The sequence below is a fragment of the Aulonocara sp. 'chitande type north' Nkhata Bay genome, linkage group LG22, assembly GCF_057382095.1.
Source record: "Aulonocara sp. 'chitande type north' Nkhata Bay isolate Kocher_YH1m ecotype deep benthic linkage group LG22, A_spYH_male_GT1.1, whole genome shotgun sequence".
In the NCBI taxonomy this organism is placed as follows: domain Eukaryota; kingdom Metazoa; phylum Chordata; class Actinopteri; order Cichliformes; family Cichlidae; genus Aulonocara; species Aulonocara sp. 'chitande type north' Nkhata Bay.
This window is the reverse complement of record NC_141364.1, coordinates 36886208-36909523: the sequence shown is the minus strand read 5'-3', so window position 1 is coordinate 36909523 and position 23316 is coordinate 36886208. Positions and strand designations below refer to the sequence as shown.

Sequence of the window (23316 nt, the reverse complement as noted above, 5' to 3'; positions counted from 1 at the left end):
ATGCATCACGTGATAGAGCGGCTGTGGCATGCGGGACCTGTCGGTGGTCTGGATAGCATGTGGAGCTTCGCTAGCAACCTGGCATTTCATCTCCGACAAAGTTATCCCCGAGAGAAGTAAAGCAAGTGTGTAAGTCCATCTCTGAATGTTTGTAAAGCATTCCTGCGTTAAGCTTAACGAGCGACTGCCTCTCGCTCTCCGGCTGCTACTTCAATCATGAAACTGCTTAATGATCAGCTGATCGGCTTTTCTGTCGCGAGTCCGTGTCTCTTGTTTGCTTTTGGCCCACTTTGCACCAGACAGAGGAAACCAGCGGCTGAACAACAGCAGCACGTTTAAGCTTGATCAGCTGTTGTTAGAATTTATTTATTATTACTTTCTACTCGAGGATCTTTTTCTACGTAGCTGACGGCTGGTAACTGTGCAGGGGCGGATCTAGCAAAGTTTAGCCAGGGGGGCCGATAGGGCATTAACAGGGAAAAGGGGGCACAAAGACATACTTTTCTTTCTTATTCTCATTTAAAATGTCTAGCTTTTAATTATTTAATATTTATCTGAATCTTACACCCAAAGTTTTAATCTGATGTAAAATGTATAGAAGTCCATTATTGTATATAGTAACTGTTAAGTCTAATATACCCTAGTAAGCTGTAGTACTTTTTCCTTTGGGAAGGTACCATCTGTGCAGTCTGCAATTTTGTTGAAGAAAGATGTTGAATCTATTTAATATTTCTTGAAAAAGAATTGATTTCTGTGTATTTTTTTTCACACTGCATCAAATTAAGGTTGATTACGTCGATTAAGCATCATGAGGTGGAGCGTGAGGGGTGGTTCCCTATTTTTTATTTATTTATTTTTGTTGTTGCTGGGAGTTGGAACCCTATTAGTTAGGTTGCTTAATATTTATGCTAAGTACTCTTTAAAATACCAGAATAGGGAGGATGGTGTAGGTTTAAGTTTATTAGATTGATCAGTATTGCTGAACTATGAAATATTTTTTTTGCATACAGGTATAACAGAATAGCTTTAGTGTAGTTGTTGTTTTAAACTTGAGTATGAACTTATACAAAATGCAGGAAGATATTTAAAAAACAGTTTTGTTGATTAAAAAACACTATATCGGATTCATATCAGTATCGGCAGATATCCAAATTTATGATATCGGTATCGGTATCGGACATAAAAAAGTGGTATCGTGCCATCTCTACTTTTGATACTGTTAATCACAGCATCATGATAAGTAGGCTGAAGGACTTGTTCAGGATTACTGGTGTTGTTTTAAAATGGTTCATGCCGTATCTATCTAGGAGAGATCTTTTACTGTCTGTATGAATCAAGTGTTTTCTGAAACATCAGTTCTCCACTGACTCCTTTAAAAAGCAGCTGAAGACATTTTTATACAAACAAGCTTTTAATTAGGCTACGTCCACACGTACACGGGTATTTTTGAAAACGCAGATTTTTCTATGCGTTTGCACCTTTCGTCCACACGTAAATGGCGTTTTTGGTCACTGAAAACGGAGATTTTTAAAAACTCCGGCCAGGGTGGATATTTTTGAATACTCAGTTTTTGCCCATATGGAAAAGAAATAGTAAAAACTTATATGTGATTACTCATGAAAGTGGCCACTTTCTCATTACTTTCATATATTGTTTTAGTAAGTATCCAAAACATACAAGTTTCATTATATAATTTTTCAAGGGATCTTATCTGTTTTCACTCTTATATGCTTTTCATACAAGTTTCACACAAGACAGATACAAACTTTATAAGATTTATATATCTTTTCCATATGGGTGCATTTACGTGTGGATGAGAAAAACAGCAAAAACGCAGAAAACACAGCGTCAAAGGTGTGCACATTTTTTGACGTCACACTGTGCGCCACGTTATTGTTTCGGTGAAATGAATTTCTACAATACTGTTAATTCTACTCTCTGCAGTGTTTAAATGCTTACATATACACACAGTTACTGTCCGTCCACACATACGACTCGGTTCTGCTTCTATGCCCCAGCTTTGTTTACTTTTTCCCACCGAGGCTTCTAGACTTCTGATTGGCCAACATTTCTGCACGGTTAGGAATATATATCGCCACCTGTTGCTTTGGCATGTTCCTAGCAGCGTTTTCCTTCATTTCTGCCTTTACGTGTGGACGGGATTATTTTTTTAAACGAAAACGGAAAATCTCATTTTCAAAAATACCCGTGTACGTGTGGACGTAGCCTTAATCTTTCACTGTTTTATATTATTTTATTTATATTTCTGGTTTTATCGTAAAGCACTTCGTGATTTTTATGTGTGAAATGTGCTATATAAATAAATGTTACTTACTTACTATGTATAGCACACAGTAAAAATTGCCAAATTTTACCTGACAGATTATGAAGTATTCCTCTCTGCATAAAAGTTTAAAAGACAAGTAAGGTTTCCGCTTTTGGTTTGAAACTACTCATGCACCTATGCGGGTGGGGCGATGGGGGATTCTCCGGCTGGCTGAAGCGGCATCTAATAACCAACTCGCAAAATAAAACAAAATAAAAACAAACCAACAAACATGAAAACACCAGACATTATGATACAGACTTATAATTTGCACCGATGTTTTTCGAAATTCTATACGCGAAAAGTGAGCGCAAGAGCCCTCGGTGCACCCGCTTGCTGCTGTGCTGAAGTCAAAGTAAACTTTATTGTCATCTCCACTATTTACAGTACAGTACTCAAAATAAATATGTTGCCCTATCTTACCGTAATCATCTTAACTAAACTTTACTTAATTTTTTTTGAGGCAACGAGTTTGCGTACTTACACATGACTGACTAAGTATTTTAGGCTTTAGTTTACTTCAGCCATATTCCATAGATATAAGGTATCATACAAAAGTAAAAATAGCTTCAAATACAGTCATGTCAATAAAAGAACATGACTTTAAGGACTTAACAACATTAGTTCAGTTATAGTACACCAACATCTCTTATACATTAGCACTAAGGCAACACTGAATGGTTTTTGTCCATAAAACTACTCATCTAAGATTACCACAAAGTAAAAGATCTCTCAGTAAAATTATGCAACATTTTAGGCACTATTGCCCCGATCAGATCAGTGAGCTGAGATTTTCTATTCTAAACATGAACTACTGTTACAGCAACAGATATGGACTACTGGTGCCCCACACAACAACTCAGTGTCCACTATGTGAAGGAGCCAAACACATGCCTGCTCCTCTCGTTAATCTAGAGCACCAAAACATCAGTCAGTCACCTGTGACCTCGCCGCTTCACCTCTGTCTGAGCTACAACATGGCAGAGCTGCCTCTGTCACCTGATAAATAACAGTGAGACATTCCACATACATGCAGTCACACATGCTTCAAATACAGTCATGAACCAACAAGTCATCATCCAATTCCACCTGTGATCTTGTATCACCATTACTCTCTGAGCTTTGTGTTGGTTCTTCTGTCACCTGACAAATAGGACATACATGACAATAAGAATAAAATGTGTAGCTGCTTCAGTGTTTCTGTCAATTTGTGCAGATCTTGACTCGTCAGTAATGTTTGTAGGGTGAGTGCATTTTTAAAACAATTTGTGCAAACTGCACTACAAGGTGGAATATTTGCAAAATCATGACTACCTCATGATATTTTGTCTCAAAAATTAACCCTATGAATATGTCAGTGCCATTAGGATGAGATTATTGTGTCACCAACATTATAATGTTAGTCATATAATTTTAACAGCCTCTGTAAACTAATATCCTGGAGAGACTGCCGTTTTCTCTGACAGTTTCAATCAAAATTAGAAATGCTGCTCTGAGACTGAGATAACTAATAGTGCTGCCTGTTGTGCAGTTAGTTTCCAAAACACGTTATTCATTTCATCGGGTTTGTTTTTCATTACTCGAAGAGATCAAATTATTGGTGGGGACCTTCCGTCCATGCCAAATCTACGCCCTTGGCTCCACCCCCACAACATTACTGGCCTTGTGGATCAGTTTATTTAGTCTGTTGGCATCTGTGGCCCTCAATCTGCTGCCCCAGCATGCAACAGCATACAGGATAGCACTGACCACAACAGAGATACTACAAGAAAACATTAATTAGTAGGGATAGTGTAAACGTCTGTTTACGTTTGTTAGCCACTTGGCTATGATAGTAAACAGTAGACACTGATGTAGCTGACTGAATCTTTTGGACTGTGTTCAGCACAAAATTAATTAGTCAATGTCTATTGTTGATTTGTCCTATTCTCATTGTATGACAAATTATGATGTCTGTTTGTTAGCCGTTTGCATACTATGCATACTAGAGAGTGATATTATACCCCTTTCGTCAAACGCAGTGATTTATGACCCCCTTAATTGATTTATGACCCCTAATTAAATTATCCCCTAATTAAATTATTCATGAGCTCCGGAAGTCCGGAAGTAGGAAGTAATTAAATAATAAAAATATGATATTCATAAAAATATGATATTCATAAAAATATAATTGATTATTTAGAAAGTTTCTTATATATCAAATTAGCATTCTTTTATTTCTTTAAGCAATTAAAAAATTTATTTATTTTTTTATGCTCAAAAAACGCCATCTGGTGGCGGGTCAGTGTGTGTGTGTGCGCGCGCCCGCGCGCGCCCGAGGCTGTGTGTCTGGGCGCGCACACCTGATAAAGTTCACTTTATCAGCTGAAAATATTAAAGCCAGAACTTACAAGATCAAAAACCTTTTACTTCATGTACAGGGTTTCCAAAAAAGTTTTATTTCAGGTATATAAACCATTACATTTGATTCAAGTAAAACAAATAATTACATTGATTCTTGTAAAGAGTTTCCAAAAAGGTTTTGACTGGCAACAACGCTCACCTGCTAAATCCAACAGAAGACCACTGGGACATTATGTTTCACTCCATCTGACTGTGCAGGAGCTCAGTGTTGGGTATGGTAAATGGTCTGTTTCATATTTAGTGCTTTTAGACTCTTCCTGGTTGTTGATGTTTGTTTCTAAAGATGTTGTTGATGAGACTTTGCAGAAAGCAGCTTCACCTCTGATCACACACACACACACACACACACACACACACACACTCAACTCCACTCACTCACCTGGAGGATCAACACTCAGGCTAATGATGCTGATGGGGTTATTGCTCTGGGGATTTAGCAGGTGAGCTAAATCATGTGTAACATGTGAATTTCCTGAGTGTGGCATTAATAAAGTCTGTGTCTATGTCAAAGCTGACGTTTAAATTCCTTTTTAAATTTACCAACATTTCTGATTTGCGGTTAAGACTGTGACATCCAGAAGAGTGATCACTCTTGAAGCCTGGTTGCTGCAGAATACTAGGACTACTAGTACTAGTTCTAGTACTACTGCTACTGCACAAAGCACATTGTTCAGGAATTTCACAAATTTGCTTACGTCTAATGTGTTGGCTTACAGGTAAACTTGTTTTGCAGGTGGATAGGATGAAAACTTCCAGCATCACATAATGTTTTCCGATCAGTAGGTTTGGAGTAAAAAAGAACTGGACATATGTTTGTCTTCTTTGGGCTACTTTTATGTCAAGAAAGTTAACTTATTTAGAACTGTGATCAAGGATAACACATAAACCCTTGCAAATGTGATGGTAAAAGAGTCTAACATCTAGGTGTTACATGGTGTTGCAGGTGATAAAGATCCATAAACTACTTCCATTTGTTTAGAGGTGATTGCCAGTTTTGTTGGGATTTTTAGAGATACAGAGATCCTGCTCTGCTTTACTTTAAAAAAAAGGATTTTCAGAGCTGTTGATATATTAATCAGTGTTCATAGAAACATGGATCAACCATGTTTTGACAGTGAGAGTGTTACATTGTGACAGTTTCCATAAAAGTCTGCAAATTCTCTGAACAGGTAGCCATGAAGCAGCCATTTTTTTTTTAAGATTAATTAAACTTAATATTATTTGTATGGCCATATCACAACAACAGCATAGCCTTAAACCAGGTTTGGAGTAAAGAGAACTGGACATATAGTTTCTTTTTTGGGTTACTTTGAAGTGAAGAAAGGTAACTTGTTTAGAACTGTGATCAAGGATAACACGTAAAACGTTGAACGTTTCAATATAAAAAGTGTACAAACTCCAGAAAAGTGGCAACGGAGGTGGCAAAATTGCAGGCAATTTTTACTTAAGTAGAAGTACAGCTGCTAGTGTCAAAAACACTCGAGTAAAAGCTTGATAAAGTATCGGGTCAGAAATGTGCTCAAATTGAGGAAGTCAAAGTAGTAACCTAACTGAACCTTGTGCTATAATAAAAAAATAAAATAATATTAGTAGATAGGACTACAAACTTAGTCTGGTGGTAAAAAGCACAAAGGACTCAGGGGGACATTTGGCAGCCAGGGTTAGAGCTCAGACACCTGGAGCCTGGGGGTTGGGGCTAACAACACTGACTGGTAAAAGAATCTAACATCCAAGTGTTACATGGTGTTGCAGGTGACAAAAAGCCATAAACCACTGTTTAGAGGTTGTTGTGGAAGTTTTCCGTTTAATAAAGCCTGCAGACAAGCGATGAGCGGTAGCTAACATTCTTTAATCAAGACAAAGAACAGAAATCGAGCTTGGTGAGGGACTGCCATCGCTGGGGCAGAGGGTGAGCAGAGTCTCTCACTGAGCCTAGCATGGCTCTCAGTTTTGTCTTTCCCGCAAAGAAAGTTTCACACTGCCTTGCTATCTTTTACAGTGGAGAAAAGACAAAAAGACTCTTCCTGTGGAGTTGTCTGCTTCCCCCCAACTTCCTTACCAGACCCCACTTTCTGTTAAACTGTTTAAATGGAGTGTGAGGCAGACATGCTAAAACAGTGACCTAAAAGCATTACCAATAAACAATGGGATCAATACATAAATGAAAGAAATGCAGCTGATAAAAAAGCCATAAACTACTTTCATTTGTTTAGTGGTGATTGCCAGTTTAGTTGGGTTTTTTTGAGACACAGAGAGTGAGAGATCCTGTCCTACATTACTTTAAAAAAGAAGATATTTTCAGAGCTGTTGATATATGAAGCTCTGAGCATTGAGTGTTGCATTGTGAGAGTTTCAGTAAAAAGCCTGCAAATTATTGCATTTATACTGGAGAGCAAAGAAAAATTAAATTCTACTTGTACTATGGAAAATCAGTTTCATAAAAGCTACATAAACAGAGCTGAAGAAGACTGCGTTTGTAAAACTAGCGGTAACGTGTGAGAACTATAAGTTATAAGACTGTTTCTGCTATCGATACAATTTGTGTTGTTAATCCTAAATGATTCACGGTGACAACATCATAAGAACAAGGTCATTTTACTCCACACACACACACATTTGGAAAATCACATAGTTTGACCCTAAAAATTCCCAGAATAATTAGTATTTGAGATTGCTGAAGCAACATCACTAAAGAAAAATATCCTTGCATGTCACTTTCGTTTAAAAATATAAAAAATGTGAAGTTTTTTTTTTGTAAAACATAAAAACAACAAAACTTAAGACCTTAAGAATCTCCTTATGAATTTTGTGAATATCTAGATCATTGGTGTTTGGATTTGAGGGTGAACAGGGCGAACACTGAGGCTGGGTATTAGAAATACAACATGGCAACATGAGACATGTTAACTCTGAGAACACTAACATCTAGATTAACGCGTGAGAGGTAAATGCATAACAGAAGCTAAAAAGGAGTTGCTTGTCTCTAGATTAGTTAAAATAAATTGAAAATAAACTGATTTGAACACGTTTGATGCATTATACAAAAAAAGGTTCATGATATAGTTCACATGATCTAAGCAAGAGTGACTCGGAATCTCAAATGTTAAAGTACACTTACTGATTGTACTTTTACTACATGAGCTAATGTAGATGCTCTAAAAGCACGCTGGCTGAAAAAGAACCACACGTTTGGAGAAACTGTGCTGTAACTTCTCATACTGTGAAGTTTTCTGACAAAAGTGAATTGAAAACTTATGCTGTACAGTTTACTAAGGGGTCCTTTGCTGGGCCATGTGCAATTACACAAAAGAACAAGTTAAATTTCACCATAACACTGACTGGAGAAAAGCCCATTTGGGATTCTAATTGAGATTACAACTGAAATCAGTGCTGTGATAGTTAGTTTAAGATCACAACCTGATTTAAAACACAGTCTAACATCAACATTCTTGCCCCTGAAAATAGGTCAGGGTGGCCGAAAAATGTACTTTAAAAATGAGATTTTCTTTTTGTTTCATTGGAACAGTAAAGTACCATTACAAAGAAATGAGTACACCTTTGTAGATATCACTGATATGGAGTTTTTCATGTTTTACATACAGACTTTCTCATTTAAACCATGGTGACTTAAAAGTTTAGCAGCAAGACACTTGTTTCCTTTGTTCCATCAAACATTTCTTTCAGCCATCTGTGTTTATCAGAGCGATATGTGACTAATTTTTTATTGAATCACCAGAAAGTACACAAATACAAGATTAAATATTTTATTTATTTATCAAAGATACATAATTACACATTGATACAATGAATAAGGTGTCTATAAAAATGGTGTAAGAAAAACATTATAACATACAAATAAGTGTTTTAAGATAATCTGACATACTTTAAAAGCATAAGAATAAAAGTTTAAAAAAAAAAAAAAAATCATGTTCTTTGATGATCACATTACATGTATCACATTTTTTAAAGCATAACGTAGGGTGTTCACAAAAACAGTTTTATGATTACTTTTTCCACAGTGCTTGTATGCCTCTTGCAAAACTATGTACTTATCACCATATGACATAATAACTCACGATTATGCAAGACCAGCCATGAAATGTCCGTCGCTTCATTACAATCATTTGTCCCTGCTGCTGCCCTCAGACCCAGTCTGTGGGGTAAAATTGCTTTTTTGGTGGTTCATAAAAAATATCTCAAAAAGCGATGTTAGTGAGGGGACCAGAAACACTGGGTTGCAGAGCAGTTGGTAAGGACTTGTATATTTCTGGAGAGTCTGCAAAAGCTGTCTTGCTCGTGCTCCTGATTGGATATGTGGAGCCCGGCTCTGATATCTCACTGGTGGCAGCTAAAGGTAGGCATGCCTTGGAGGCGGAGTTGGTCTCGGGCGCAATCTTTCAAACGAGCCTCACGGCATTTCAGGCAACCTCAGGCCGGAAACAACATCCGGTCACTCGCGGTCAAAATCCACGCAGAGCTGGTGTTTCGCAGGGATCAGGTTAACACATCTGGGTCTAAAAATATAAAGAAAAACAAAAAGAGTTTTAAAACACGCAAACTAGCAAAATATCAAAGGAGCATAACATAACAATAACAAGATGATATGAGATACCCGATGAGGCCATGATAGGTGATGCAGACATGTAATGTATAAACTTTTACGGGAGTTAAAAGTCGAGCTTATATATTTTTTAAAGTGTATTGTACGTGGGATAGGCTCCAGCGCACAGCGCGAGCCTGAGAAAAGGATAAGTGGAGGCGAATGGATGGACGGATGGTGTATTGTACCTGTTACAAACCATTGTGATATTTATTTATTTTTTTAAATGAAAGGATTGACAGAATGGTAAAAAGGAAAATGCAAAAATGTAGTTAGAGAGGAAGATTAACACTTACCGAATGATATGCGGATAAGGAAAGAGACGCAAGTTGCTGTTGAAATCGGCCGCTCCCTATGCGAACTCGCAAGCAGTCTGAGCGGCGCTAGTTGTTGATACGTCTGAAGTCAGATGTGTTCTGGGGGTTCGAAGATAGTCTTAACATCAGCGGGAGATCGTAAAATCAGAGCTGGAGCGGATTGGCTAACCGGGGTGCGAAGGGAGCGGTGCAAGGGTTATGTGATTGGCAGCGGGGCGCAGTGAGGCGGAGTTGGTCTAAGGGGGGAATTTTCAAACGAGGTAAGCAGCGCATTAGGGAGCAGAGCGGGGAGCGAACAAGCAGGAAAAAATTGTGCTCTGGAAGCTGTTGCGGGTCGGTGCGATTAAGAGCGAGGTAGAACTTAGACTCTGCGTAGAATTTTAGAGGTAGCTAGCAAGAGGCAAGTTTTTGAAGAAAAAAGAGTAAGGAGCTTTCCCAATGTTTTTGGATTATAGCGCTTTTTTTTGGGGAATAGAGGGGGTACCCTAACAAGTTATTCTAGGGGTTTTGGAGAAATCGCGGAGAAATTTTTAAAAGGAGTTTTGGCTTTGTTTGGCTGAGCATGAAGGGAGCCGCGGGGCGCTGAATTTGAGAAAAAAGACTAAGGATTTTTTCAGGATTTTCCCTGTTATCGAATATAAGGTTTTGGGAATAGAGGGGGTACCCTAACAAGTTATTGTAGGGTTTTGGAGAAATAGCGGAGGGTTTTTTAAGGAGTTTTCCCTGCTTATGTATCTAAGGAGGGTTAGGGGATCGCGAGTTTTTTCTGAGTATGAGTTTTATTCTAAATCTACAAATGCATATAAATCTAAATAAAGTTTTCCCCCAAGGCATGCAGCATGTGTTTGTGGCCATACTGAACGTTACAAAAGCACAAGTTTAACTAAACAATTTTAATATGGTTTAATACATTTTTAAACACATGAGCACGGAGCCCGAGAGAGCACGGTCCGGAGACACGGGCGCGCCCCCGCGCGCCCAGACACACAGCCTCGGGCGCGCGCGGGCGCGCGCACACACACACACTGACCCGCCACCAGATGGCGTTTTTTGAGCATAAAAAAATAAATAAATTTTTTAATTGCTTAAAGAAATAAAAGAATGCTAATTTGATATATAAGAAACTTTCTAAATAATCAATTATATTTTTATGAATATCATATTTTTATGAATATCATATTTTTATGAATATCATATTTTTATTATTTAATTACTTCCTACTTCCGGACTTCCGGAGCTCATGAATAATTTAATTAGGGGATAATTTAATTAGGGGTTATAAATCAATTAAGGGGGTCATAAATCACTGCGTTTGACGAAAGGGGTATAATATCACTCTCTCATACTCTCTCTCTCTTCATATATGTGTGTGTGTGTTTAACCATGCTTTAACCTTCTCTGGTTCACTGGTTAAATTCAGTATGGTTCTGACAACAGTTTTTACTATAAAATATGTTAATGTACAATCCTTAATATGTTTAATGTGTGGGTGGGGGCGCCAAACAGGCTAGGTCCACCACTGTTCAGCATCATGGATTCTTTAAATTTTACCCAATATGTGTCTAAAGTGTACCAAAAGACGTACACTTCAGGGTTTTTTTGTACTGTGGGTTTAAATATTAAGCGTATTTGTTCTGTGGACATCTGATCATGATGATGCACAGATGAAAGAAGTGCGCTCTTGAACACCCACAGTACGATTTCACTACATATCGTACTGTGTATGACTGTGTACGTGACAAATAAAAATTTGAATTTGAAAACGAGTAGCTATGGAAGGACCAAACTTTTTACCGAAAGGTATTGCAATACTAGGACCACAAATTTAGAGAGTAAAAGTGTCATAAAAGTTATAGTTTATGGTCAGAAAAAAAATTCTACAATGTCAACATGTTAGATATTAAATTGACAAAAGAAGAAAATATGACAAAAAGAAGATCAAGAGTATTCACATGGTCATCAGTGAGGCCGTTGAATACATGTCGAATAAAATCAAAAGATTCCCACAGCTGTTTTTTTCAGTGCCCATGAATATTAAAATCCCACAATATGCAGTCATGCATTACTGTTACTGAGGACAAAAGATCTGAATTCTACAATAGAGCTTTTATTTTTGGTGGACTGTAGATGAGAATGAAAAGCAGCGGGGTCATTAATTCAGTACTAAAAATAAGTGATTCAAAACTTATGGAGTTCAGAAGCAACAGATGAGCAGATGCTTTGAACTTGGCCGCCCACCTCAGAATAAAATGCCCTAGGTTTAAATTCTGTCTAACAGGGCTGTCAGGACAGAATGTAAAAGAGCCGAGCACAGATGAGGTGCCATTAGAGTTTTTAAAATCTCGCCAGATTAGATTCTAGTACTAAGACAGCTGAAAAAGTGGAAATGGATGGATGGATGGATGGATGGATGGATGGATGCCTGATTTGATTTCAAGAGGGGGCTGGATCTGCAAAGACAACATATTTTCACTTCTATCTTTGTTTATTAAGGAAACTTTTTATATAATGGGTGATTAAGTTCTCAGAATTGTAAATGTGAGCCTAGCTGCTGGTATAGCAAGATACTAACCCCATGTTTGCCTACTGGTGATGGTCAGAGGGCCCGGTGGCGCCAGTGTCCGGCAGCCTCGCCTCTGTCAGTGTGTCCCAGGGCAGCTGTGGCTACAATGTAGCTACAATGTAGCTTGCCATCACCAATGTGTGAGTGTGTGTGTGCATAGCTGGACTGGCCATCGGGCATACCGGGCATTTGCCCGGTGGGTCGATGGTGATTTTTCGTTTTTATGGGCCGGTGATTTTTTTTAATTTATTTATTTTTATAACAGTATAAACAATGAAAGGTGGTGGATTGGCCAGATGCTGGCAGATGTGTAAAAATAACTCAGTTGTTTGGTGGTGGCTATGGCGGAGCTGCCACAAGAGGCCAGGTGGATGAGGGAAAGGTGAGGCAGGAGGAGGAGAGACCCGAGGCAGCCGCCGGGCCGAGTGTCAGGTGAACTGAACTTCAGGTAAGAAGTTATAACCTTCAGTCTGTCTGGGTCAGAAATAAACCAAGTTTAGGTGGAGTTTATTTTCGTTGTGCTGACTTTTTACCGTCAGTTACAATAACTTGTACTGCGTACTAGCTAGCATGACGGAGTTTCTACAGCTGGGTGGGTGCTATGTTACTGATAGTGAACTTTATTTTATTCATAAGGTTAGTTAGTAGAGTTTCCAACGGTGCCCTAAAAAACGGAATTGTCCCGCATTCAGAGAAAATATTACGCGTTTCGTATTGAGGTGAAAAGGAACACAGTTTGTCCCGTACTTCAGCCAGGATGGAAAAAGACACAAAGCTGGAGTTTTTCTCTGTCTTTACGCTGTCAGCTGTCTCTTCTTGTAATCGGAAGGTTGCCGGTTTGAGCCCCGGCTCCGACAGTCTCGGTCGTTGTGTCCTTGGGCAAGACACTTCACCCGTTGCCTACTGGTGGCGGTCAGAGTCCGGCAGCCTCGCCTCGGTCAGTGCGCCCCAGGGCGGCTGTGGCTACATTGTAGCTTGCTATCACCAGTGTGTGAATGTGTGCGTGAATGGGTGGATGATTGTGTATTGTGTAAAGCGCTTTGGGGTCCTTAGGACCAAGTAAAGCGCTATACAAATACAGACCATTTACCATTCTTCTCTCATTCAATCATGAAACTGATCAATGATCAGCTGATCGTCTCTCTTGTTTGTTTATCGCCCACTTTGCGCCAGAAAGAGGAAACCAGCGGATGTCGCGCTAAACAACAGCAGCACGTTTAAGCTTGATCAGCTGTTGTTAGAATTTATTTAATATTACTTTCTAGTATCAGCTGATGTTTGCTGGAGCCACAGCTGTAAAAGCTGCTGGTCATGATGTTGGTTTGGTTATCTGGTGAGAGGGAAACATGAAGATGAAACCAGGAGATGTCCTTACTGAATCATCAGAGCTGTGATGGAGAAACAGGTTTACCTTTTAGGTGACATGGATGAGTTGAAGGGAAGTTATGAACTGTTTCTGAGAGACAAATAACACCAGGATCCTTTTCTAAGTAGCTGACAGCTGGTAACTGTGCAGGGGCGGGTCTAGCAAAGTTTTGCCTGGGGGGCAGGTGGGGCATTAACAGGGAGGGGGGGGGGGGGGCACAAAGAAATATTTCCTTATTCTCATTTAAAATATCTCGCTTTCATTAAATAATTCTCTGAATCTTACAACCAGAGTTTTTATCTGATGTACAACGTATAGAAATCATACATATACCAACAAGACTGTACATCACTGTCACAACAGCGTTTGTTTTCATTCAAAGGCTTTATGTTTTTTCCTATAATACCTGGTGGGCCGGTCTCTAGTCAAAATGCCCGGGCCGATTTTTTGTCCCAGTCCAGCCCTGTGTGTGTGAATGGGTGAATGACTGAATGTAGTGTAAAGCGCTTTGGGGTCCTTAGGGACTAAGTAAAGCACTAAACAAATACAGGTGTGACATGCTATATCACACAGGAGCTACGGTAAATGGTAACATTTACCGTAGCTCCTGTGTGATATAGCATGCAGTAGTTGACCCATTCTTTAAAACCCCAAATTTCAAGTGCATGTTCTGATTATTTAGATTAGATTAGATTAGATAGAACTTTATTAATCCCTCGGGTGGGTTCCTCTGGGAAATTCGATTTCCAAAAAGCACAGCACCGACAGAAGTTCCAGAGTTACAGAATATTATATATATATATATATATATATACACACACACACACACACACACACACACACACACACACACACATATATAAACACAGAGACAATATAAATAAAATATACAAAGGGGATAAATAGAATAAATAGGAATAAAAAATAAAAATACAAGTGAATTGCACATTTCGAGTATTGAGGTCTATTGCACTGTTGACTATTTACAAAAAGTATTGCACAAGGTATTGTACAGTGAGGTGAAGAGGCACTACAGCTTAGTTGTTCCCCCCTCCTTTGTCCTCCTGTTTCCCCTCCCTCTCCCCTCCAGAGAGGAGTTAAACAGTCTGATGGCGTGTGGGACAAAGGAGTTTTTAAGTCTGTTAGTTCTTGTCTTGGGGAGAAGCAACCTGTCACTGAACAGACTCTTCTGGCTGTTAATGGCCGTGTGCAGAGGATGCCTGGCATTGTCCATAATGTCCAGCAGTTTCTTTAGTGTCCTTTTCTCTGCCACTGTCACCAGAGTGTCCAGCTTCATGCCGACCACAGAGCCAGCCCTCCTGATCAGTTTTTCCAGCCTGGATGAGTCCTTCTTTGCTGTGCTGCTCCCCCAGCACACCACAGCATAGAAAAGTACTCCAGCAACCACTGACTGGTAAAACATCCTCAGGAGCTTCCTGCAGATGTTAAAAGACCTCAGCCTCCTGAGGAAGTACAGTCGGCTTTGGGCTTTTTTATACAGGTGCTCTGTGTTGCATGACCAGTCCAGTTTATTGTCCACCCACAGCCCGAGGTACTTGTACTTGTTGACCACCTCCACCTCCTCCGCCTCTATCTGAACCGGCAGTGGACCTTCTCTGGACCTCCCGAAGTCCACAACCAGTTCCTTAGTCTTTGAGGTGTTGAGTTGCAGGTGGTTTGTGTGACTCCATGCGACAAAGTTCCTCACCAGACTTCTGTACTCCTCTTCCTGATCATCCCAGATACACCCCATGATGGCTGTGTCGTCTGCATTTGTCAGCCTATATCAAAACTGACATTTTTTTAGGGTCTTTCAGAGTACAGAGTCTGTACTTTTAAAAGTAACAAACAATATTCTACTTGATGCTGATTCTAGTGGCTGTTCTGTCTTAGCTCTTAGCTGTCTAGGATTTGTGTGCTGTCTGACACTGTCAGCCATGACTTACTCATTGGGTGCTTGGAACACTGTGCAGGAGTCAAGGGTATGGTTCCTAACTGGTTTCAATCTTATATTAAACAATGGGCTTTCTCATTGGAAAATACTCTTCCACATCAGCTGTTGAGACATCAGGAATTTCACTGGGGTCTGTCTTGGATCCTGTTCTTTTCTTTTTTTTTTTATTTGTACATGATATTATATGCCAACATAACATCCCTTTTACTATTACCATGCCATGTGTGGGATGTGTTGTTACAAATGATAAACAAAAGTGGTGTGTAATGTGTAAAAAATGCTGAAACACAAGCAAATGTTGTGCTCTGGAAATATAAAGATAAATGCTTAATATATGCTTTCATTTGGAAAATGTCCTTTCTAATTGCTTTATTAATTATTACTGATGAGTCAATGTGGTTTCAGGCTTGGCTTGTACTCCTGTATCTGCTTGAGGCAGAATTAATATGTACTATTTTAAATACTTTTAGCAAAGTGATACATAATAAGTGATATTTTAACAATTAATCATATCATTTATCTGCAACATGTTCATATATAAAAAGAATCCTAAAGTTGCTCAAACTGCAGAACTGATCTTTTTTTTTTTTTTGTCAGATCTGTTTAGCTCATGCTTGTAACATTTTTGTGACCATTTTCTGACACTTGATTAGTTCATTTCTCCATTCAGCTGTGGGAGAATTGCTCCTGGGCCATTTCAATCACTTGACTTAATTCTGTTTCATTTGGCAGCAAATCACAATATAAAAATCTCTGCACACTTTTCATAGTAACATTCCAACGTCATAGACAGAAATCCAGTGCTTGAATTTAAGCAAGTTCTGGGCAACAATTGAGATTAAGGCACCTGAAACAAGGCTAGAAATGCAGTTATACAGTAATAAAGCACACTTTAAAATTTTAAAAGTGCCTCTGTAAAGATGGAAGGCCACTGGAAACAGTCTGTCTCCAGATGGGATTAGCTCTTCCCAATTCCCAGTGCGCAGAAATGCTATTTCTTCCACTAAGATCGATGCATTAATGAATTAATAAATAATTATTAATAATAATTTAAGGGCTGGATTGTGTTTGTTCGAGGCTGCATGTAAGTACTGACATAGTAGAGAAAACATGGCTGCTAGCTTGCTGCTTGCATTTGTCAATTTGGAAGAAAATTTTTAGCCTTTGCCCAAAATGACTGACTACTGATTAATATCGATTGATTTACCTCCAATTTCTCCTGCTTTATTTGATACTATGCACTCTTTTCTTCACTGTCACATTTTTAGACACCGCCAAATTCATCTGCCCTCCGTTTGTTAGCATGATAAAAATGAAAGAATACTGCTGGCAAGTTATTAAGAAATGCTCATCAATCACAATGGAAAACCATGTAAAGACTGGCAAAGATCATAGGAAAAAACAATAAAAAGTGTGTGAGGTAAGCTTCACTTATCTTTAGTGGAGGATTCTGCTAGAGAGATAAGCACCAAATTTGATTCCTCCAAAAATAATTTCTTCATTTGTGGGTTTGATGATGGTGGTGGTGGGTGCGTTGTCCTACTCATTTAGCCTACTTCTCTTCTGACAAAGTGAAGTAGGCTAAATGATCTCAGAAAGCATCACATCATGTTGTGATCTAAAGAAACTCCAGAACAATTGAGAAACAATGTAATTGATATCTATCAATCTTTAAAGGGTTACAGAGCCATTTCTAAGGCTTTTAGACTCCAGTGAACCACAATGAGAGCCATTATCCACAAATGGAGAAAACTTGGAACAGTGCCAAAAGTACTTGAGAGAAACCATCGATGACTCATCCACGAGATCACAAAAGGAGTGTTTATGATTCAACAATAAGAAAATGATTTGTGCCCCTGCATCAGTTTGTGCCCTTAATCTCAAACAAAACAAAACTACATCAGCACGTAAACCAAAACTCTGAATGGCTCAGAAAACAAAATGAAGGTTTTGGGGTGGTCTACATGAACTCTCAGTTTAAATCCACGACCTTAAACAGGCCATTCACACTTGAAAATCCTCCAATGCATTAAAGCATTAAAACAATCCTCCAACGAAGAATGTGCCAAAATTCCACTGTGATGTGAAAGACTCATTTCCAGTTACCGCAGATGCGTGATTGCAGTTCTTGCTCCAAGGCAGGGCACAACCTTAATTAGGTTCAGGGGGCAATTGCTTTTCACACAAGGCCATGTACTATAGACATGGAGAGCTTTTTTCAGTTAATAAATGCATCATTATTTAAAAACTGCATTTTGTATTTAATCAGGTTATCTTTGTCTAATGGTAAAATTCTTTTTATCTGACCATAGCTTGTAACAACCCTTTTGGGTTATAGCACCACTAGGGGGGTTGCCCTACTATTGTAATAGCTGTGAGAGTCTCCTAGTGGGTGTGTATTGTTCGTGGCAGCCATTCCATGCTGCTCGTGTTCCATTCTAAAAGAAACACCGTACTGTTGTAACAAGCTGGCACCGGCGATACCAATCTCAGCGCATGTATGACGGGCGAGTACAGCCGTGGAGACCTGGCTCATAATGTAATGTTGCTGACAGCGAATAAAGGTCTGTTATTGGATTTAACCGACTGGCTTCGGGTTATTTGGCTAACCACCACACGTGCGCTGGTCCTGCTAGCTGCTCCTTCCTCGCCAGACTGCTGTTACAAGCTGTGAAGGGTTTAGGTTTCTCCACATCTCTACACGGGAGTCTTGCATATAAAACCAACTTCCCTGTTTGCTGTCAGTAGCTGGTATGAAGAGGTGGTTCTCTTTCTTAGGTTGTTGATAACAGTCGAGTCCAAATGCCATCTGACAATATAACAAAGAGCTTCTTTTCATGTCAGGAATGTTTAGCTTCCTCAGTCTACAAATGGCCGTACATATTCAATGACTGAGATCAGATGACTATGTAGGCAGGTCAACAGTCCTTGGGTTTCTTTAGTCTTCAGGTATTACTTCAGAGTTTTGTCCTGCTGCTATGAGAATCTTTTTCCACAAAGATGAAACCAGAAGATAATTATAATTATATAATTCTACAGACAATTGGTCTGCTTCTCTTTCTGTGCAGCTCAAAAGTAGTGGCATGAACTCTTGCCAGGTCCTTTTTGCATGGGTTTGTATGGTAAATCCTGCTACTGTGGCTTCATCACACATTAAAGCAAACACGTTTGTTAAGTTAAATTTTAATTCTCAATTGGCCACTCGTTTGACGTATATTAAATGATTAATGTGTATAGAATGAAATGCTCTATTAAAATATGATTATGCGTTATCAGTGATAAAGTTGGAAAGTGAGTAAGTTCAATATATTAGTCTTCTGATGGTGTGGTTTTGGTCTACCTGATCTTGCTCTGAATACAGTTGACCTCAGCTGTGAAATTGTTGATGCCCCTTTAAAGTGAAGTCAAGTCAAGTGGCTTTATTGTCACTCCAACTTTGTGCAGAGGTACAGTACTCAGTGAAATGAGATAACGTTCTTCCAAGACCATTGTGCTACATATAAGGTATAACGTACAGAATATACAGAATAATATACAGACAATCAACACAGGACTACATAAAGTCCAAGTGTACAAAAATTGCCAAAAAAACCCCAAAAGACACACAGACACAACAGTGTAAAGGTAGACTGCAACAATAACAGTGGGTTGTGCAAAAGACTGAGCATTGTTGCAAAAAGTCACTTGATGTATGAAGTGTGTGTGTGTGTGTGTGTGTGTGTGTGTGTGTGTGTGTGTGTGTGTGTGTGTGTGTGTGTGTGTGTGTGTGTGTGTGTCAGTCCAGTCACTGAGCCACCCTCGAGTCTGATGGCTTGGGGAAGAAACTGTTCCCCCAAGCCATCAGTCTGGCTGTGAGAGCTCCAGTACCTCTTGCCAGAAGGCAGCATGGTAAAGAGCGTGTGCGAGGGGTGCATTGGGTCCTCCACAATGCTGGTGGCTTTGCAGAAGCAGCAGGTGTGATAGGTGTCTGTGATGGAGGGAAGAGAGTTTCCAATGATCTTCTCAGCTGTTCCCACTATCCGCTGTAGGGTATTGCAATCCGATACAGTGCAGTTACCATACAAGACAGTGATGCCGCTACGCAGGACACTCTCGATAGTCTCTCTGTAGAAGGTGGTGAGAATGGGTGGGAGATGGGCTTTTCTCAGCTTTCGCAGGACATAGAGATGCTGTCGGGCCTTCTTAGTTATGGAGCTGGTGTTGAGAGACCAAGAGAGGTTCTCTGCCAGGTGAACACCAAGGAATTTGGTGCTCTTCAACCACCACAGAGGATCCATCGAAGTTAACTGGACAGTGCTCTCCTGAAGTCAACAATCTGTTTTGTTTTGTCCACCTTCAGAGACAGGTTGTTGACTCTACACCAGTCTGTTAGCTGTTGCACCTTCTCTCTGTATGTTGACTCGTCGATCTTGCTGATGAGACTCACCACAGTCGTGTCATCAGCGAACTTCAAAGTCAAAGTCAAAGTCAACTTTATTTGTCGATTCTGCCACATGTACAGGACATACGGAGAATAGAAATTGCGTTACTCTTCACTCCCATCACACTTGATGATGTGGTTCAAATTGTGCATTGCTGCTGAGTCAGTAAAGTGAACAGCAGTGGGCTGAGCACACAGCCCTGAGAGGCTCCAGTGCTCAGTGTGGTGATGTTGGTGATGCTGTTACCGATCTGGACTGCCTGAGGTCTCTCTATCAGAAAGTCCAGGATCCGGTTGCAGAGGGAGGTGTTCAGACCCAGCAGGCTCAGATTTCCAATCAGGTGCTGAGGAATGATTGTGTTGAATGCTGAACTGAAGTCTATGAACAGCATTCGTACATATGGGTCTTTATTGTATTTTCCTAGGGTCTACCTTACAATATAAAGTGCCTTGAGGCAGAGCTACTGTTGTTGTCATTAGGCAAACTGCAGTGGGTCCAGTGTGGGTGGCAGCCGGGTCTTCCTTACGAACACGTCATTCTGAGCGTCAAAACGTGCATAGATGTTGGAGAGGTAGGGAGACGTCACCATCACAGGCAGGTGCCATCTTCCTGTAGTTGGTGATGCCCTGCCACATGTACTGTATGTGACGAGGTGATGGATTGTAAGTGTGAAAACTATCAACTTCATTAAAAATAATGGTGTGAATTCCAGATGTTTTGCTAAGCTTTGTGAGGACATGGAAGCAGATCGTGTCTAGCTGCTCTACCACAGTGAGGTGAGCTGGCTTTCAAGAGGACTGGACCTCAAATGTTTGTTGGAACTGGGGAATGAGATCGTTTCTTTTCTCACAGAGAAAAAAACATCTCCTCTTGCACATGAACATCTCACTTCAAGGGAGAAACAGCAACATGTTTTTTTGTTGCAGACAAAGTTGAAGCTTTCAAGAGGAAATTGCTTTGTGGACTGAGAGGGCCCAGGAAAAGAGGATGGACATGTTTCCACTTTTGTCTTACATCTTGGAAAACTCTCCTCAGGGGAAGATCAGTGATCAGTCTGTCAGCACCTTTCACAACTGACAGAGAAATTTGCTAAATATTTCCCTGAGGAATCCAGAGAAGGACACATGTGGATTTTGGACCCATTTTCTGTGGAAGTCTATATGATAATTGTGTTTTTCTAACTATGGTAACTGAGGATCAGAGGTGTGTCAGGATAATGAAAGGTGAAAAATGAGAGGGTCTCCCAGTGGTTTCCAGACAAGATCAGATTAACTGATTCGGTTTGATGAGTTATAGAGCAAAAACCTGGTTATTGAGTGCAATGGCAGGTATGGGAGGTTCTAGCATGAATGGAAGGGCTAACATTTAAGGCTTGCAAAAATAAACCCTGAAGCCAATGATCGGGCCAACTGGCTTCCAGTTGTACAAATCAGTGACAAACTTTGCTACACTACGTTTTGCCCTGCCATAAATTTAATAATTGGCCACGCTGCCCTCAGAGACTGGGTGAGTGAAAAATAAGCTTCAGCCCATGCCAGCGTCTTTCTCCTCAGCAGACCTACTAAGTGGGAGAGTTTAGCAGCATTGTCAAAGAAAGAGGCGATTGGCCGAACACAAGTGAGCACTGTAAGAGAAAGCCCTGTACCGGCCCAACTCACCGGAAAAAGGTTTGAGTGTTGAGGTCACTGCATCATGGAACACAGGCATGGTTTGCAGAGACCAGGGCAGAGAAAAGTGGAGCGTCTTTCTCAGGAGCAGCAAACGGGGACTGTGCTGAGTGTACTGGTGGCTGATTGGGGGTGGGAGTGATGTCTGAACAGAGCTTTGGAAATGTGGATAGGATTTCCTACTGTCTGTCACTGATTGATTTGCACCTGATTTTGCCTGAAACTGCAGGATTTGCTCGTGATCACCAATTATTGCTCCCTGTTTGGAGATCACTGTCCAAATTACGTCTGCTGGATCTATTTTTTCTGCCAGTTTGTACTGTCAAAGGCGGTCAATGGTGTGAAGGCAACTGAGGGAGAGGGTGGTTAATTCCAGAGCTGAGTTAAGGTTGACAGAAGGTGAGTTTTCAGGAATGAAGACGGGAAAAGAGAGGCTTCGGTGAGGGTGACTGAGTGAGAGTCTGGCTATTTAGTGTTAGCCGTTAGTAATGCCGTTACTTTTAACGCTGTTAATCCCATCACTGGTCTTCAAAATCGCCATTAAATTGAAACCAGAGGTTTTGTATTAATGTTCTGTAGAAAACAGTTGGACTGAATTCCACCTGGTCCTTTTTTACTAGTGTGATAGGTAACTCTGTTGAAATTGTTACACTTTTTTTTTTAAATTTATGCTAAGACTAAAATTTTCTTGTTATTTTTTTGTAATAAACAAGCTAAGCTTATCTACTCTATTTATTCTTCTCTTCAGGTACTGTGTATGATCACAGCTCCAGTCACCATGATTCTGTCCTCCCAGCAGGATGCCTCTTTCGCCTTCGCCTCTTTAGCCATTGTCTTCTCAGTCTACATCACCCTGGTGGTTCTGTTTGTCCCCAAGGTAAATCCATCTCACACCTCTCTTCATCCCATACCTGCAGATTAAACTAGCACATTTAGTGTAAGACCGGATGAAAATCCATTAGCATGGACGGCATCTGAGATTGCATGATATATCACCTGAGGGTCTGCTAATTGGGTGAGTGTTGCCGTGTCAGCATCACCAATTCAGATCTTTAACAGTCTACTCTGGCCAATCAGCATGGTGCTGTGTCTCTGTTCATATTCCTGGAGTGCTGTTAGTTTAGGGAGGATGATATTAACTAAGTACACAAATATCACGTCCATACTTGCCAAGTAAATCAAAAAACATATTTTAATTAGTAAGAATGAGGTCCCATTCCTCTCTGATAAAGGATTCTAGATGCTCTGTAGTCCTGGGTGATCTTTGTTAAATCCTTTGTTTCATAATGTGCAAAATGTTTTGAGTTGGTAAAAGTTCTGCAAAAGAAGTACCTATCAGCAGATGGACTCTTCTACAGTACTACAAAGCCCTGCTGTTGTAATAGATGCACTATGGAGTTTTCATGTATCACATTAAAAACATTTGCACAATTTGTAGATGCGGCGCCTGATAACACGTGGTGAGTGGCAGTCAGATGCCCAGGAGACCATGAAGACAGGTTCATCCACCAATAACAATGACGAGGAGAAGTCCAGACAACTAGAGAGAGAGAACAAGGAACTGCAGAAGATCATCCAGGAGGTCAGGCAGGCCCTTTTCTTATCCAAGTGTTTGTTTCATTTAAGCTCTTCCTCTGTATTTAACAGGTTAATGACTCAAATACTTTTTCTCCCAAGAAGTACCTAAACAAGAAAGCAG

The 23316-nt window shown here is 40.0% G+C and overlaps 1 protein-coding gene across 3 annotated transcripts in view; it reads left to right on the top strand.

Annotated features, from left to right (window-relative positions):
- gabbr1b (gamma-aminobutyric acid (GABA) B receptor, 1b) overlaps positions 1-23316 on the top strand; it is a 133589-nt gene that overhangs the window by 102592 nt on the left and 7681 nt on the right. For all 3 annotated transcript variants that reach the window (XM_086279784.1, XM_086279783.1, XM_086279785.1), the window contains exons 16-17: positions 22366-22494; positions 23056-23199. In XM_086279784.1, coding sequence (XP_086135910.1) covers positions 22366-22494; positions 23056-23199 — 273 coding nt within the window. The remainder of the gene's footprint in view (positions 1-22365; positions 22495-23055; positions 23200-23316) is intronic.